General features: G+C 40.2%; 1 protein-coding gene across 1 annotated transcript in view; it reads left to right on the top strand.

Annotated features, from left to right (window-relative positions):
* grin2aa (glutamate receptor, ionotropic, N-methyl D-aspartate 2A, a) overlaps positions 1–19,006 on the top strand; it is a 207,380-nt gene that overhangs the window by 171,929 nt on the left and 16,445 nt on the right. The window contains exons 10-12 of the mRNA XM_084743664.1: positions 333–562; positions 11,212–11,372; positions 17,977–18,066. Of these exons, the coding sequence (XP_084599790.1) occupies positions 333–562; positions 11,212–11,372; positions 17,977–18,066 (481 nt within the window). The remainder of the gene's footprint in view (positions 1–332; positions 563–11,211; positions 11,373–17,976; positions 18,067–19,006) is intronic.

Below are 19,006 nucleotides of genomic sequence, written 5' to 3'. Positions count from 1 at the left end.
TCAGTTCATTGTATGGGTTTACACTACAGTTGTCTGGCATTTTTTGTGACTGGCAGTGGCAGCTGGTATGCGATAAAACTTAAAAAAGCCATTACTACACCCAACAACACAGGAAGATGACAAGATGACAGTTTTCCCTTTGTTTTGCCTCCAGCTAACTCATCATAATCATGGCAGTGGTGCTAAAAGGGCCTGTAGGACACAGCATAATTTGATAGCAACTTTTGATAGCCTGCAATCCTGATATTCTGGTATTCTTACCTACAATTTTTATCATCATGACCATCATCCTCTAAACCATCTGTCTCTCTCTATGCTGTCCTCTCTTTCAGACCCCCATGGCCCTTCCTTCACCATGGGCAAGGCCGTGTGGCTGCTTTGGGGTCTGGTCTTCAACAACTCTGTGCCAGTGCAAAACCCAAAAGGAACTACCAGTAAGTTCATAGTGTCCGTGTGGGCCTTCTTCGCTGTGATCTTCCTGGCCTCCTACACTGCCAACCTGGCTGCCTTCATGATCCAGGAGGAGTTTGTCGACCAAGTCACCGGTCTCTCTGACAACAAGGTAATTGGCAACAAATGGGAGAAGTAGTTTGTTGGCTGGATGGTGATTTGTTTGTAATAGCCTACCCAAAAGTGAACATTTATACACTGAGAAAGTTATATGTTGCATAACTTTGTTTAGTCCTGACGTTTTCAAGAGAGTGGTTAGAAAAAGGTATAGACGTTAACTATAGCTGGGTATCAGCGCTTGATACCTTTAAGATATCAACTGAAATATCCCAGTACCAAGTCACACCGAAACTACCACGGCCTATATAACTATAAACTAGCACTTGATCCTTTTTGTACCCAGATCAGGAAAAAAATATTATTTGTATGGTTCAACTCGCAGCCAATCATTGCAAGCGCTTGAGGTCAAGTGAGAGGTCCTTAGAAACTGTTTGTAAAAGGGCAGGTGCTTTCAAAAAGCACTTAGCAGGTGACTGGATGAACCAGCCTAGCTTCAACCAATCAGATCAAACTCTTGTCGAAGCCGATCAGGAGAAGAAAGAACACATCTTTTCCATCAAGAAAAGCCCTCAATTCTAACCTCTTCAGGAGTTGCCATTGTTTGTCTGAGACGAGTCGCTTCCATAGATGCTTCTCGTCACACTTAAAACCACACCTGTACCTGCCAGTAGTCCCTCCTAGGACACTGATTGGCTGCATGACTTTTGGTACAAACACAAGCAGATAACTTGAAGACTGGCAAAAATGCAAATGCATAAATGCAACTTGCTGTGCATACTCTTTATTCACAGGATACAGAGCTGGACCCTAAAATAAGAATACCATTTTAGTGGCCATTTTAGAGACAAAGCAGTGCAGATTTGCATTTGCTGCAGCAGTAATTAGAGGTGTAAATGTGTCATGTATCTAACAAATGCTGTATATGCATGACAGCAGGAAATATCTGACCTAAAGTGCATGGTGCATGAAATGACTTGCCAGCTGCATCTGATACAGTATAGGAGCACAAAAAAATCATTTAAAAGGACCAGACATTTTACATTTTAGGTGAAGTATTTCACACACATCTACAAGACATTTTCACGTTGTCTGGTCTTGACTGTTTACTTAAATTAGCCTTATTTCATAGCCTAAGCTATCCATTAGAACGACTGACTACACAGGTATAATTGTGATGCTCTGAAATTTAATAATATATACATAAGAAAGGGAAAATATAAAGTGCCATATAAGAGGAGAAGGTGGAGGAGGAGGACAGGCTGAAAGATTAAAGGAAAAGGTCAAGCCAAACGTAGAGAAATAGAAAAGGAAAGCAAGACAAAAGGGTAGAGAGTTCCTGAGGAGACAGAGAGATGGATGTAAGGGGAGATGCTTCCGAGGAGAGAGCATTTGAGACTGACGAGGAGAGTTTTGACAACATACAGAAGGAGAGAGGGAAGGAGGGATGGAATAAGGGGTAAAGCAACTGGCAGGAGGGCGACTGAGGAATAGCGAGAGGCCAAGACGCACAAGATGGTACAAGACAACAGGCGGACAGATATGGGCCAGGCTGACGGCTGAGGTAGAAAGGAAAGGAAGAAGGGGATAGCTTAAGGAGGGAGAAAGTAAAAGAGATATGGAAAGACAGAGAGGGTCAGGGAAGAAAAGAACTAGACGAAAAGGGTAAACGGCCGTTCAGGCAGATATGCTGAGCGAGGCCAGACGTTGAGCCATCTGTGAGCAGCAGTGTAGGAAAAAGTTGCCTACTGACACATCCAGCAGGCCAGAGGTAGGAAGTAAGTAAGCACAAATACTTTGAGTATTTATTTTTCTGTCACTTTTTTTTTTTACTTCTCCCTACATTTTAACACAAATATCTGTACTTTTCACTCCTTTCATTTTCAAACCAGGCTTCTTCCTTTTAATGAAAATTATGTAAAAACAGGTAACAAGACAAAAATAACAAGACAACAAGATGAATATGGTGTAAAAAATGTAACAAGATGAAAACAACATCGGACGAAAACGACTAAAAGATGTAACAAGACAAAAATTATGTAAAAGTGTAAGATGTATACAATTTAACAAGACAAAAATGACAAGAATTCATAACAAGATGTACAATGAAACAACAGAAAAATTATGTGAAAGATGTAACAAGACTAAAGTGACATAATGATATGAAAACGACATAACAAGATGGAAAAGACACAGTAAGATGAAAACAATGTAAAAGATGTAACAAGACAAAATGTATGTAATGAGACAAAAACAACACAAAGGATTTAACAAGTTCATCACCAACCTGATTATTCTGGTGGATCACGACTCGAAAACGGTTGAGAACACTGGGGTAGAGTACAGTGTGTGCACCTTACAGGACTAAAATCCTACCCAGAAAGGCTTTGATTAGCACTGTTGTTACCCGACCATGGAAAGATTACATGTTCATCCAGAGCAATTAACATTCTTTGCGTGCACATCCATTAGAAGTAAAGCGGGATTTAATGGCTCACTTAGGAACACTTCCGCATGTGGACTGGAGGAGGTGAAGGTTCAGCTGGGGCTGGGAAATACCTTATTATTATACCAATATCATCTTAGGATGCGTGGGGGTGTGTATGCAAATGCAGAGTTAAAAGCAACTATATCTCATGCCTTTGATTGTTTCCTGATTTTAAAGGCTGCATTACAGTAAAGTTGTGTAATTGTATGAATTTACCAGACTGTTCTAGTGGTTCTATTCTGTTCTAACCCACTTATTCCACATTATATTCTCATTACTGATGATTATTTATCAAAAACCTCATTGTGTTAATATTTTATAAAATCACAGATAGTCATCTCTACAACTTTGTTCCAATGAAGATTTCAAGGTGTCAAAAACATTGTGATATTTTAATTTGTCCATATTTACACATATTTTACAGTAATGCATCATATGCTGCAAGATCATCGTTTGTACTATTTTGCAATCCCCAGTATGTTGTTTTATAGCAAATGTTTATATTGAGATATAGATCGTATATCGCACAATACCCTAAAAGTATTATATGATGATATTATATTATTTATAAACTATATCACCAAGTCCTAGGATTAACTAGTTGTACAAATGTAGCTACAGACACCCAACATTGCACCTGTTTGAATTGCAAATAAAATCTGTGCTGTGAGTGGCAATTCGGATGTCTTAAATGAAGCTGAGCAACCTTTTTATTTCAGAATCATTGTATTCATTAACATGCAGAGTTTGCTTAATGTAGGCTAAATTACCTGTGCACACTAGGAATGGGGACCACAAAAATTCTCTATGCTAATGGGAAATGCAAATATATTGCATCAGTGGCTTTCCAGTGGAAACAGCTTACCCATGGAGACGTACAATAAAACAAATTGTCAGTAAATATGTGGTTCTGCTAAAATGATACACTAAGTGCCTGGTCCAATCAGAGGAAAATCTGATGTGTCACGGTTTAACTGTGATTGCAGAGTCCGAAAACATCAGAACATATAGAGCATGTTCACTGTATTAAGCAGGTCTACTCTTCTCAGACGTGATCATGGGATTGATAACTTACGCACTTTTGTTTTACTTTGCCTATAAAATCAAGGAAAGCTGTGATATTTGGTCATCCATCTTAGTCAGTGACAACAGCAGGAGAGAGTAATGAACAAACTCAAGCTCATGCTCAAGTGGAGGGCAGTCAGTTAACGGGTCTGTGGCGTTGTAGGCGGTACAGCCACCAGGGATTTGTCTTTACAACGCTGGCTTATTTGTCTCTGCTTGCTGAAGAGGACATGCTGTTCTGGTTTCTCAGCAGCTGATAGCAGAGCGTGTTTTTAGTGCACAGACTTCAGGAATTCAAATTTCAGCTGTGCTGGTGATGTAGTAGTTTGTCATAGGGACATAATAACAGCAGCAGTCAGGTTTTGGAACATGCATCCGTTTAGGAGAGATCTGAAAAACAAATCCCCTCTTATAACTAACAATATAAATACAGTGTATGTGTCTGTCAGGGTTTTACTGAACAGTGATGGAATTTTGAGGGCTGATTTAAGTATTTCATCACTGATGCTGGATTCAGCCTACACAATATCAACCCAATAATAACCAGAACTGTCAGACTTAGGGTGTTGGGAACACAAATAGGTGTGACATTTAAGTGTTTTTTTTCCCCTTGCTGTTTATCCTAGTGGATAACAACCAATGCCACATCTGGGACACCTCACAACCTCATAGCAAAAATACAATTGCTTTGTCTTGTTTTTCCCTTCTTTTTGCCTCGTATGACAAAATCTCACATGTTCCATGACATTGACCAGTAGGGGCACAGAAAGCCCCTCCACACACAAATGTAAACATGGCAAGGTGAAAAAGAATAATGGGATGCTCTTTAAATCCTTTCACATTCGGAGAGCAGCTTCAAAGTTTGAGGAGACACAGAGAAAACCCAACAAAATATTGAGCTGACTGACACGTCGTCAGTGCAACACAACTACACTGCTTAGCACCAAAATACACAATAAAACAATAGTTGAGAAAATCCATAATGCCTTTACTAGATTTTTGAGTTTTGAAAAACATATAGTCTGCCATGTCTCTATATTCTATAATCACCTAATCTGACACAGTGATCTTTTAAAGAAAAGGATGATTTTTTATTCCCAACAGTTTTCCTTTATCACCAGTTATTACCTTGTTATATTGAACCATCTATCTACAATAGAGTTTCTTCCATTCCTGCTATTCCTCTGTAGTGTGACATGAGCCTAAAGTCCTAAATGCACCTTCTATCTGCCATTTGATTGATGTGCCAAAAATACATGAAATCACAGCACTTGGATTGTTTTTAACACTAAAACTACTATGGCTCATGTTACAGGGACACTCTTAAAATGCTTTCACATTCAGGTACAGCATCAAAATTTGAAGGGATACGGAAATAACTCAATCTTAAGCAACAGAAAGTTGAGGGAAAAAGTCCATAACCTGACTGACAAGTCGACATAAATAATAATAATAATAAAAAACACGAACAAGGGCCGTGAGAACGGCTGCTCAGTAGACATGTAGAACAACAGAGTGGCATGTGTGAGTGAGATGGATAGGCAGACAGGAGCTTTGGAATTTAGAGTCTAGAGACCACAATGCACACACACACACACACACACACACACACACACACACACAGATGCACAGACACAAAAGGGAGTCCTTTGCTTATATAACAGCAGAACTTGCATAATACTGGAGAAGAGCAGAACAAAGGAGGAAGAGGAGCAACAAGATATGGGACAAACAGGAGAGGAGAGGAGAAGAGGACAGACAGCTGGAGAGATAAATATACTTTACAGCATTGGGATCCAGCGTTAGAAAGTAGAGTCACTTGACAAAGGCTTTCTCAGACTGATTAATTAAAATGCGTTTAATTTATTTGTAAAAATATTTTAAACATTTATTGTCTTAATGTAACTGCATAAATTCATACAGGGTCTCTAGATATTAGGTTCAGCCATCCATACATGTTAGGGCTGATTTAAAAAAAAAAGATGTAATTGTGATTATTTTTCCTGATATTACAATTGCCATATGGTTTGTGATACCAGAGGGAATTATTATTTTTACATAATTATTCTCATTTTTATTGAAAAACATATTCAAATGATTATGGTGTGATCAGTACCAAACAAAGATACGGAAGAGGAGTAGGATTATATGTGAAAAAAAAAAAAAAAATTGTTCTGACATAAAACTCAAAACTCATCAGAATTCTGCCTTCTTTTTTCTCTGAATTCTGACTTTAAACTCAGAAATCCATCTTTTTTTTCTCACGTTTTTGTCTTTTATTCTGACAGTTTCCACAGAATTATGGCTTTGAACTTATATTTGACATTTGAGACCTCAAATAAATGTTTAACAACTGGCCCTAACTTAAATACATTTTTCAGATGTCCTCCTCCTGTGGAATATTATGTGTAGGCCAGGACATCTCTGCAGCACAATAGTATTTGATTTAAAATGATATTTTGACTCATATTTTGCCTGTAACAAATATTGCATCTGCTGCGATTTGAAAATTTCAGTGAGTCATATTGTGATTTTGATAACATTTCAAGTAATTGTTCAGCTTTAATCCACAAAGAAAAGGTTAGGAACAAAATCTTCTTCTTTGTAATTTTGTGAGGGTGCTTTGCTGTCGTCTTCTGTCCATGTACTGTAGCTGGGCAGCGAGTCCTCTTATCTCCACCTGTCTGAAACTCAGATCCTCCTCTGCCGCTGCTCTTTCATTTTCTCATCATCTCTGCATCAAACTTTCATTAGCAGCAGCTGCTGCGGTTCTCAGAAGCCCTTCACTGCTAATTATCCAGCAAGAGAAGAGCACTTTCCAAATCTGCGTTTTCCCAGTCAGCCAGGAGATTTGAACCAGCACCTCACCCCCCACCTCACCCCTGTAGTCCTAAAGCTCCTGCTCCATTTTAAAAGGCCACAAAAGGAGAGGAGGGCGAGGGGGAAAGAGAGGAACAATAGGAAGGACTGCGTGAGGAGGGAGCGTCTCCTGAGGGCTATCACTTGTGATGCTGACACACACTGCGTGACATCACCACGAGCACACGCGTGCACGGTGGAGTTTGACGTATCAAACGCACACTCACACTGACCTGCTTACACAATAGAGATGCACAGATATACAGTATGCACACATATCTATAAATATTTACATATACATTATTTAGACACATTTATGATGTAACTAGTTCATATAAACAATTCAGCTCTGGAAATCAAACACAGATGATTTTTACAGATGTTTAACACTGAAAGGAACCCTAATGCTAACAATATGCAAATAGAATCAGTCATGCACTGCTTATAAGTTGAGTCACTACTGTGCTGCATGAATATGTGAAGCAAAACAGACATGTAAATATATGAAAATGTCACAGAACATTATTGTACAGAACAATTTAAATAATATGTACACTCTCAGAAAGAAGGGTTCCAAAAGGGTTCTTCCTGAAGGGCTGAGGTTCCACCTAGAACTGTTTGCTTCTGAGGAACCCTTTTTGGAAAAAACAGTTTGTCAAGAGTTCTTTGTAAGACTAGGGGCTGCATTAAGACCCCTTTGTAGTCCAAAGAACCTTTTTGGAAGAAAGAGTTCTTGAAGGATCGTCGCAATCCTTGAAGAACATCAAAGGTTCTTTGTAGGAGGATCTTCGGTAGAAACCCCTGGGTGAGTTCTAAATAAAACCCCTGGAAAATAAAAAGGTTCTCAATAGAACCTCCTTCGTGGGTTCTAGATAAAACCCTTGCAATATACAAGGGTTCACAGAAATCTCTGAGGGTGCTCTAGATAAAGCCCTTGGGACATAAAAAGGTTCTTGGTAGAACCCTCTTGGTGGGTTCTAGATTGATCCTTGGCATTTAAAGAAAATGTTTCTTGGTAGAACCCATTGAGTGGGTTCTATATAAAACCCTTGGAGTATAAAAAGAATCTCTGTAGAAACCCCTGGGTAGGTACTTGTTTGCACACTTAGAAAGTGGAAACGGTCTTGATAGAAGGTTGTGGGTGAAACCATTACATCATAGAAGGGTTCTCTGTAGAACCCCTCATACGGTGTTCTGGGTGAAACATTTCATAGATTGTTTCAGGCATAACCCTATATGTTGGGTTCCAGGTTGAACTCTGAAAAGGCTCAAAGTGATTTTTTTTTTTCAAAAGGTTCTACCATGAACCAAAAACGATTCTCTTATGGAGACAAGCCAAAGAACCCTTTTAGCACTTTTATGTCTAGGAGTGTCGTGAAACCAGTCCAGTGGAGCTCATAACACACGTTTGTAATTGATGGTGTTTTATCTGTTTCTGGCACTGAGGGCAGATTGTTACCGCAGTACTCGAGGGTAGGTTGTTACCACAGCGTCAAGCACACCACTACAAAACCTTTGACCTGTACATTGACTAGATTATACCAGAGAGAGACACAGAGGGGGGAGGAGGGAGACAGACAGAAATGATGGGAGGACTTTTAAAAAAGGAAAGAAATTAATTGAGAAGAAGAAAGAAATGAGAGAGAAGAGAAACAAACAAAGATTGAAAAATCTGAGAGATGAAGTGGTGCTGTTTCGATAAAGTTAAAGAGAACTGTTAACTGCTTACTGGTTGGTTATCTTGGATTGGGCTATAAAGGGTTGTATAAATGTTTCATCCTATTTTGTTGCTCATATATTTTGCAGTGCCAAATCACAAAACAAGAATCAATCCTTGGATTCACCACTAAGCCATTTTCTACCAGCAGAAATGTGATTGGCATAAATGTCGGGGTATTTTCTCACTATCTTCAGATAGTTTAATATAACAATTTTCCAATATAAATATAAATTGCCCCCTCCTGGCACATAGCAACCTGCCACTGCAGATTCACACCAATGTTGGAAATGACAGTAAAATTATATAATGCGTAATCAGTACATACATTGTCATGATATGACATCATATATGCCAGATGGAGGCGGCCTGTGCCACAGTGGTATCAGCTGGCTGCTCATTCATTGTATCTGTGGTGAATAATAAATAATATGCTGCAACTTGCGCAGCATATTAGCATTCTGGTTATTAGCGGATGGGCAGCAGGTGGGTAACACTGGATGAGGAGACTCTGTATGTGCAGTCTGACGCACGATCTGAGGCACAGAAGGATGACTGCAGTGACATTACAGTGCACACAGAAACATTACTACGGTTGGTTAATTACTAAAAGCACCCTGTCTTACTCATAATCATAAAAAAAAAAGATCAGTAGAATATGACACAATAATACACACAATAAAAAATATCACCTTGAAAGTCAGCGCTGCCCAACATAATTTATGGCCGTGACTATATAAGAGGAAAAACTAAAAACTGGTTATAAACTTCACAGCACAAGGAAATTCTCCAGAGGAAATACCGTTTTAGTCAACTCAAGTGGAATTTATCAGAAGGACGAATGCTTTATGATCTTTGACTTTGTGTGAGACGTTCTGGATTTGTAGAAGAACACAGGACATTAATTATCAGATCCTGACCGATCCTGTCAGATTTAAACAACCAATTAAGGTACTGCTGTGCATAAACTGGCACAGTGTCTCTGTCTTCTGCACACAAAGCAACATCATATTCCGCCCACCTGCAACTCATCTGCTATTAATCAGAATGTAAATTTTTATGACCTGTGGATTAACTGCAATGTCCTAGAACCAGAGGGTATGATTGTTGTCAACTTGCCCGTGTAGGTTCATCTCACTGTCTGAATAAAAATAGCAAAAAAAAAAACACCCTTTTTGGTCAACGAAGAAATCACTTTCTGCCTCCAGCATTGTGTCTGACCACACCTCATTTTAAGAACACATCCAGGATGTATTAAAGTTCATTTGCATATGCTTCAGGATGACAGTCTGAGTGGCACCTGCCATTAGAAAACATGTGCCAGTGGAAAACAAATGGCATACCAGCACTGTAGACATCAGGATATGCCACTGAACAAGCAGCATATCACTTAATCAGCATATGTTGCTGAAATAGTAGTGGCATACCGTCAGCCACTTTTTGTTCTTGTTGCTGCTGCAACTGCAGTGAGAGCAGCAGACAAATGCAGCCTATTCCCCGATCTATTAGCTAATGCCACCAAACCTTAGGGTCCATCCACACCAAAAGAATGATATGAAGAATGAATACTTCTCACCTGATTTATGACCTAGCTTCCTAATGAGTATATGGTCTCAGTCACTTAAGTCTTCTTCTATACAGTGTGATGTTCATTTTGTATATTTTGGACCTATAAAGCAGGTTATGGTTTAGGGTGGGGCTACCATGTGATTGAAAGGTCATTCTCACACAAGGCTCATGAAAATTTAGATGAAGCTGTCAAACTAAACAGTTCTGATCAAAATAAGGGTCAAGATTCTGTTGCTACATTGCCTTTTCCTCCCTTAAAATGTTCTCACAAACATCATTTAGTGTATTGTTAAGTTGTAATATAAGAAGGATTGCAACCAGGTAGGTTGCAATTGTGTTTTTCGGTGTCCAACAGAGCCTCCCAAATCTCAGATCAAACTTTCAGACTAGACAGTATTGATTAAATATGGATCAAGATTCTGTTACTACGTTGCCTATTTCAGGCGTACAATGTCCTCACAAACATATTTTAGTGTACTCTGTAGTTTTAATACCAGAAATGACAAGGCAAGCTGCCATTATTTCCTGCTGACAACAACAGAAGAGCCAAAACCAAGCACTGCTCAAGTGATGCTACGTCACCCATCAGCTCCCCGCTCTTGTCAGTACTGAGCCTTCTCTGGTTCCAAAAAAATAAGATGGCACACTCGAAGCCTCAAAATTGTAGCCCACAAACCAAAGTGTGACATCATGGTGGCTCCGTCCATTTATTCTCCTGCCTGTGATTACCAGACAAGACCCATTTTTCCAAAACACGGTCTTTTTCAAATGTGTCTTATCCGTAGAGACATTAGTTTTTACCACAATTAAACCAATCAAGACTTGGTATTAACAGGATACCAATTGGTACAACCTACCCCGCCCACACACACACGCACAGAGTTAGCCTCACACACATTTGGAGCACATTTTGTCACTCACAGCTTGTCTGTGTTCATGTTTTCTTTACCCTTTGCTGTTCCCTCTCCTTAATTCCTCCCATTGTCCTCTTTCTTCTCTCCTTCAGTTTCAGAATCCGTACGCTTACTCACCTCCGTTCCGCTTCGGGACGGTTCCGAATGGATCCACAGAGAGGAACATCAGGAAGAACTACCCCGCCATGCACCAGTACATGGTGAAGTATCATCAAACTGGAGTCCAGGATGCACTTGTCAGCCTCAAAACGGGGTAACTGATCCGTGATCAAATACTATTTCGCTGATGCTAAGTATTCACTTGTCAACATCAAAAAAACACCATTGTGTGTCTGCGTGTGCACTTACACGTAAATGTGTGTGTCTGTGTGTGTCTGTGTGTGTGACAGCTCCTCTGAGACTGGGGATGAATGGGCTTCCTCATTGGGAGCAGCGGGAAGCTATTTTTAGTACTGGCCTCTATAATGGGACTGCTGGTGGTGTGTTGAGTGGAAGTGTACAGACTGCAAGAATTTTGAGAGAGGAAATAACAAATTCGAGCGCCTCTCAGTCTGCAGGTCAACCTTTTAGAGGGCACAGGCTCGCAGAATCAGATTAGAGCGAGAGGGAGTGTAACAGATGATTTGATGCAAGAGGAATTGTGTAACTACATTTGAGCTATTCACAGGGAACGATCAAAGCTGCTCATGCACACACTTGACGGTCTGAATCCCTAAACCACAAACTCTGACAGCAGAGTGTCACCTGTTCAATCTGACCTGGAATCAAAGGGTCATCCTGTTACACCCCTCCTTGTACTTTCAAAATAGTGTTTTGTAACAGTGTTTTTTTTTTTTACCAGATAAAACAAGAGCAGTAGTTGGTATCTGTACTATCTTAAAATTTTAAAAACTGTTGACAGTAAATTACTAAATTCACATTCACAGTTTGTTGACACATAATCTAGTCAGCCACTCTGGGAGATTATTTTTGGAGCCAAATTAATTTTAAAGATGTTACAAGCCAGGGGTAGATTTAGTCATTCTGGGGCCTAAGGCAGACACTACCATGGGTCCCTCTGCTTCCCTTGTTTTCCCACTTTTTCAAGTGTTGAATAAATAATAAGTCATAAAAAATAAACTTTTATTTATGCTGGAGTGCAGATGAAAAATACACAGCCTGAAGAAGGAAGCTATTCTGACGTTTGGTGGTAGGACAGTGGATACTTCTGTATCTCTTGCCAGATGGCATACAGGGAAACAGGCTGTGGTGCGTATTGTCATCATCATCCCACTTCCTCTTTTTTTCAAGACCTCTTCGGCTAATTAAAAGTCTGTGTATCATGCTGAACAGTTTGTTTACATGAGTTGGCTACAGAATAGTCTGATATACTGGGGAGGCTCTTAGACAATCATGAAAAATGTGATCCAGCGTGATCTTTTGAACCAGATAAAGGGTCTTCAATTTTCTTCTTTTTTCCAATTTTATGAGAAAACTATTAGAACCATTATATGAGGGTGATTGGTTGGTTGGTGATCTGATCCAGTTCCATGTGGGATTCAAAAATGGTTCAAACAAAAAATGATGTTTTAAAAAAAATGTTTTTTTTTCTCCCCTGAAACGGGTTGCTTTTGATTTGTGATGAATTACACAAAAAAAGTCATTCTTCACTTGCTACTGCAATTTCATTGCAAAAGACCCCTAAAAACATTGAAAAGCTGCCATGAATTCAGACATTTTAGGCTGCAACAATCCCAGCAAAAGCCTTCAAAGTCCTGAAGTAACTGCATAAAGTAGGAAAGGGTTAGGGGATCAATTGGATCGCCATAATCTACAGTGCAGATTCTCCCCAATAATTGAATCTGTAATCCAAACAGTAATACAACAAATGATGTAATTCACATCATATATCTATGGTTACCAGTCTCCTTGTAGAGGAGCCATATATTCAAATGTTTACAATGTGACTCTGATGTTCTTCCATAGTGTGAGTTTGTGAGAGAAAGAGTGGGTGTTCACACAAAGCTAGCTAGATTGAAGAGGTTAAAGCATTTGAGAAGGTTGGGTGGATAGAAAAGTGAAGACAGTGAGAGGAAAAGAAAAGCAGAGAAGCAGAGGGATGACTCTCATCACACCATCACATGGGGAAAAGAGTAAAGGGGGCGGGGTAGCAGGCCAAGGGCGAAATACCTGATTGGAGGAAATAAGGGAAGGGTGGAGGGCAGGAGGAAAGGGCCAGGAGACTAGAGAAGAAGAAAGTGCTAATGGAATGAAAAATGGAGGGCAACAGAGAAAGGAAAGACACGGAAATTGAGGGTAGGAGTGGGGAGGGAAATGGGAAGAGAGGGAGAGGAAGGTTACAGGAAAGGAAGGGGGAAAGGGACATGAAGGAATGAAGAGAAGGCAGGGAAAAGAGAAAAAAGATGGTGGAAAGAACCTGAGGTAAAGGACAAAAGGTTGATGAGGTGATAAGAGTTATTTCTGATTGGTTAATGGGTATCCAATCCAATCAGAGCTCTCAGCTCAAAGGGCAGGCTGCCTCACAGAGAGGGAGGAGAGAGAGGAAAATACACACAAATAAGAGAATATAATTCACGATTTCTATGCGGTTATGTCTTTCAGCTCATTCTCTCTCATCCATAAGTCATAAGTAAACTGGATGTAAACATGTAAAGACAGCTTAGACCACTCCAGCATCTTAAATACTTTCAGTCGCTCTCGCCTGTGTTGCTGCATTAACATACAGCACAGTGATAAAAAAGACACACACACACACACATGCCTCTGTAAACTAATATTACATACACACATGCAAAGTGCTTAGAAATAAAAACACGCATGCTCATGTATATCTGTACACACACAGCTGGCTGCAGGTGTGTGCAGTCAGTAATACCCTCATTGATAATTCTATTCCGTGGTATTAGCAGATGAGCAACACTGCAGCGTTCAGCTGTTTGAGGCTCGATGGCTGGATTAGCTGTGATCACACATAATGCTGACAGGCTTTACACGCAAAATCTGTTACAGCCACGAGAACCAAAACTATGCACGGGGGAGCTGAATTGATTTGATTACATTCCAGGACCCGAATTACTTACAGTACTGGCAAAGTTTAGACTTTTTTTTAGACAGATGTAAGTGACAAATATTCGTGATTCATTTTAATAAAATTAAACTGTTGCGTTATTATCTGTTGCGAAAATGTTGCACTGTGCCAGCAGGCTTCGGTGCCCAAACTGACGTGAGAAGTACGAGAGCCTCTTTATTAATTTTCCATGAGATCACTGTGCTGGTGCAGCAGGGGTCCTGGTACAAAGGGCTCTGGCCAAAAAAAAGCAAAAGCACACTGCAGAGAGTGAATACCTTGGTGCATGTACGGTATGGAGGTTACAAAAAATATAATTTCTAACATGCAAGTATGAATTCGGAGAAGCAGAGGAGTTATTTAGAGACAGCAGGGACGAAGGCATTTGTTGTATTTCCCTCTTTGCACATAGATGCATGTATTTAGAGTAACCATACTTTATAGTGAACAACATACACATATCCTCCACCAGTATTAACCATTTAAAAAAACTGGACAAATAAGTCAGACACAATCATAATGCATTATTACTTACCCTCTCTGTTTTTATTATGTAACTCCATTAAAGCAAACTAGATCAGGCTGATTTTTGGCTGTAGATTTGATGAGAGGAAGAAAGTACTTTGTGATGTTCCTGACTGTTACAAGAGAAAAAGACCACAGTTCAACTGTCCTGGCGATACTTTTGTCCCTATTCCCCCATACTACAAGTGCACATAGATGTCTGTATCTGTTCAACCAACAAAATTATCTGACTGTGTCTATTCTAGTAATGACTGGCAATGCAATAAGATAAGAACTCATTATAGTAATGGCTAAATTCCACCAGACACGGCTGTGCCAAGTCAGCCCGGGCCGATCACTGCCATTCTACACAATGTTGTGATTCTACCAGCAGTGCTGCTGCGCGTGCTGGAAGCAGCTGGCCACTCTGCTCCGCTTTTAAATACACGCCAAGTCTATTTTTGACAGATGCTGCATCGGTTATCACAGAGCGGAGCAGACAGGAAGTCAGACACAGAAAAAGCAAAGAGAATCCGGTTGATTTTCAAAATAAAAGACTCTGCGGTATCTTGTAATCATGCAAGCGAAACGCTCCGCTGCTGGTGGGACCTGCAGCCGAGTGGAGGAGTGATCAAAACCATGGCGCAGACATGCCCTGCCCCATGGAATCAATCAGTAAACATAGAAAAAATATCCTTCAGTTTAAGGAAATCATCTTAAATTGCAGTGATGATGAGTTCATGTTTCTTGATGAGTAAATCTTACTGCAGTTCATAGTGCTAGAATATTAAATACTTGTAAAAAAAAAAAAAAAAGTGCTTAGATAAAAGTAAAAAGCATCACTCTGAATTTTACTGAGTTACATTTTGGAATAATAATTAGAAACTTCAGGCAGAAGAGATACCTCTTTCCATTGCATTATTTGTCCTTTCCTGAATAACATATTCCGATTCGGGTGCATCCTTAATTATTACTATTGTGTCAAATTTCCAGTTTTCAGAGACACAACACAAAGCGTCCTGGCATCTGGGGAGCCTTCAACCTGAACTATTTGTGTTTCATTTTCTCCTTTGTAACCTGTAACCACACCAACGCAGCCCCTCAAATTTCTATGACACAGTGCTGTGCACCCGCATGTGTTTTAACTAAAACCGAATCCTAGGCTTGAACTAGTCTTTCTGTTTTTTGCTGTGATTTTGCACATTCTGTGCTATAGCAAAAGCTTCAGAAAGTGTCTATGTGGAGAACGTGCAATGTTAGATTAGGACCTATAATGTGGTTTTGCTGAAATGTTTTATTTGGGGTCCAGATGATACCTGTAGAGTAGTTCAGCTGACAGGTTATGTACTATAGTGAAGAGTTTCCCTGTAGCGGTGTAAAATAAGATTTAAAGTCACACTAAATGGTCATTTGCTGTGTTAAATATTACATTCAAAGGTATAGATTGAAACTGGCAAGAAAATCTGTGCTGTTACATTTTATTCTCCCCAATAAAGGTGTGACGGATCGTGATGGCTGAATCCATCTCCAAGCCATTACAGCCACAGTATGTCTGGCTGCCGTTTACAAACATGCACGCAAATCCGTGCTCACAGACATGCACCGGTGCACAGCCACATGTGCACAATCCCACGCATAGTGAAGTGTGCACACACACACTCACACTCAGACACACACGCCTGGTTTCCGACATGTTTGGACACACAGCCTGTGTGTGGATGGAGCCATTGCTGGGTTAAGCTAATTACACAGCTGAACTATCGGCTGTGAGCCTCCGTTAGAGGGCTGGATCTGACATTCAGTAAATGCCAGCCAGTCACTGCGCTATTAGCAGGGCTCTGTGTGTGTTTGTGTGTGTGTTTGTGTGTGTGTTTGTGTGTGTGTATGAAAGAGAGAGTGTGTAGGGCGCTGACAGAGTGAGAGAGGAGCGGTAAGTGATGGCATCAGTTACATTGAAAATGTCAGTCGGAGTCTGGGATATTTACGTTTGTACGTTCCACTTCACAACCTGCTTATTTTTGTGTGTGTGTGTGTGTGTGTGTGTGCGTGTTTGTGTGTGCGTGTGTGTGTGTGAGTGAGTGTGTTCTGTTAGAAATAAAGGTCCTAGCTAGAATCATCAAGGGTTCTTTGGCTTGGCCCCACAAGAGGACACTTTTTTGGTTCCTGTTAAAGTCTGTATAAAGGTTCTACTTAGGACACTTTCAGAGAGCTCTACATAGAACCCAGCATAAAGTGTTCTACAGAGAACCCTTCTGTGTTGTAATGGCTCCACCCAGAATCCTCTTTGGAGTTCTAACCAGAACTTTCCCACCCTCTTAGGTTGCCAACAAGAACCCAGGGGAACCCAAGAATCTGAAGGTTTCATCTAGAACACACCACAGGGGTTCAACTGAGAACCATTTTGTATTCCAACGGTTTTATCTAGAATATACAGAGATTCTACCAGGAATCTTTTTAGATTTCAAGGGTTTTATCTAGAACCCACCGAGGGGGTTCTACAGTTCCATGTTCCATGAGTTGTATTGAGATCACACCAAGGGGGTTCTATGGAGAGCCCTTTTATATTCAAAGACTTTTATCTAGAAGTTCTCCCGAGAATCCTTTTATATTCCAAGGGTTTTATCTAGAGCACACTCAGGGGGTTCTATAGAGAACCTTTTTATATTTCAAGGGTTTTATCTAGAACCCACCCACGGGATTCTATTAAGAACCCTTTTATATTAATGCACAAAAAACCCTTGGCGAACACTTCCTGAAAGAGTTCTTCAAGGATTAAGACAAATCCTTGAAGAACTTCTCAAAAGGGTTCTTTGGATGAAAAGGAACCCTTTTCATCCTTTCTTCTGGGTAGAACCGCAGCCCTTTTTGGAACCTTTATTTCTAAGAGTGTATGTGTGTGTGTGTGTGAACAGAGGCAGAAAGAGAGACAGTGTAAATGTTTGTGTCTGTCTAAAGTTTGTTTAGGTCGTCCATGTGCCTCCAAGGTCCTATCACCAGTGAAGCGTGCTGTATTGAACCGCAGCCACTCCCCACTGTGTCCTCTGTGTGTTTGGTTACGCTTGGATTGCAGTCCTATTGGAGACGATTTAACACTTTAGAATTGATCCGCAAACAACACATTCTGAAAAATAAGCACCTTCTTCTGCTTTCTGTCTCCTCCTGTGCACCCCTCACTCAGTTTCTTTAAAAAAAAACATTTGAAACCCCTCACGCTTTGTCTTTATACCCTCCCTCTATCTGCTTTCTTCTGTCTCTTCTCTCTGTTCTTTTTTCTCCTTCTTTGCAGTAAACTGGACGCCTTCATCTACGATGCTGCGGTGTTGAACTACATGGCCGGCAGAGACGAGGGATGTAAGCTGGTGACCATTGGCAGCGGGTAACTAAAGCTTTAAGTCTTTAAAAAGACACTGTCAGTGTGGATTCTCTTTGTTTCGTGGTCTGATCCTGTCAGTCTTTGGTCCAAAATATTGTGTAAAGTTGTGTGAAGAGTTTTTTTTAAATGTTTGTTTATAGTTGCAGTACACAGAGACATGTAAATACAAGCCAGATGGATTCTAAAATCGCTTGTTTCTTGAGTTCTGTGTGATATTTTGGAAAAATTCCCTTTCTTTTATCCACCGTCTTGGTGAGAGTTAGATGGAAAGATTGCCCCTCCCCTTTCAGAATGCCCCACGGGACCTTACTTTGTAAAAACAAAAATATGAACGATATTCTTGGAGACAAATAATTTTTTGATCCCATTTGAATTGTGTCGCAAATTACACATATGATGTTTGTCAATTTAAAACATGTTTTTACCAGTCAAGAAAGTCGCCGTTCGTCGTAGTTTCATGTGAAACCTCTCGGTGAACTTCATCTCTCATTTCAACATAATATACACCAACAATAACACTGCTGCTCTTTGTAATATTGACTTATTGAAGAGTTTTATCCAGCGACTCCTGGTCATTTTACTTTGCATTTTGAACATTTTCACTGCTTTACTTTGATGTCAGACAGCCCTTTTTAATGCTGAAATTGAGTCGGAGTCTGTGATCTCTTCAATCACCAAGACTCCTTTAAAAAATAATCATTTTACCTCACAGCAAACGGGGGTGGCTGGTCTACCTCAATCCACAGTAAGTAAAGTTAGTTTGGATCATAAAAAGTCACACAACAGCACAACATCCAGCAACTCCATGTTCTCTGAGGTAAAATGAAAAATGTTTTTGTCCAAGGAGTCTGGTGGCTTTGAAGAAAGCATGGACGGCGGCTTCAGTGCCCCGTTGGAAAGGGATGTTTGATGGCAAAGTAAAGTAGTGAAAATGTTCTAACTT

This window comes from Lutjanus erythropterus, chromosome 19, assembly GCF_056507025.1.
Source record: "Lutjanus erythropterus isolate fLutEry1 chromosome 19, fLutEry1.hap2, whole genome shotgun sequence".
Classification (NCBI taxonomy): domain Eukaryota; kingdom Metazoa; phylum Chordata; class Actinopteri; order Lutjaniformes; family Lutjanidae; genus Lutjanus; species Lutjanus erythropterus.
Note: the sequence above shows the minus strand (reverse complement) of the source record. Positions and strands in the feature narration are given on the sequence as shown.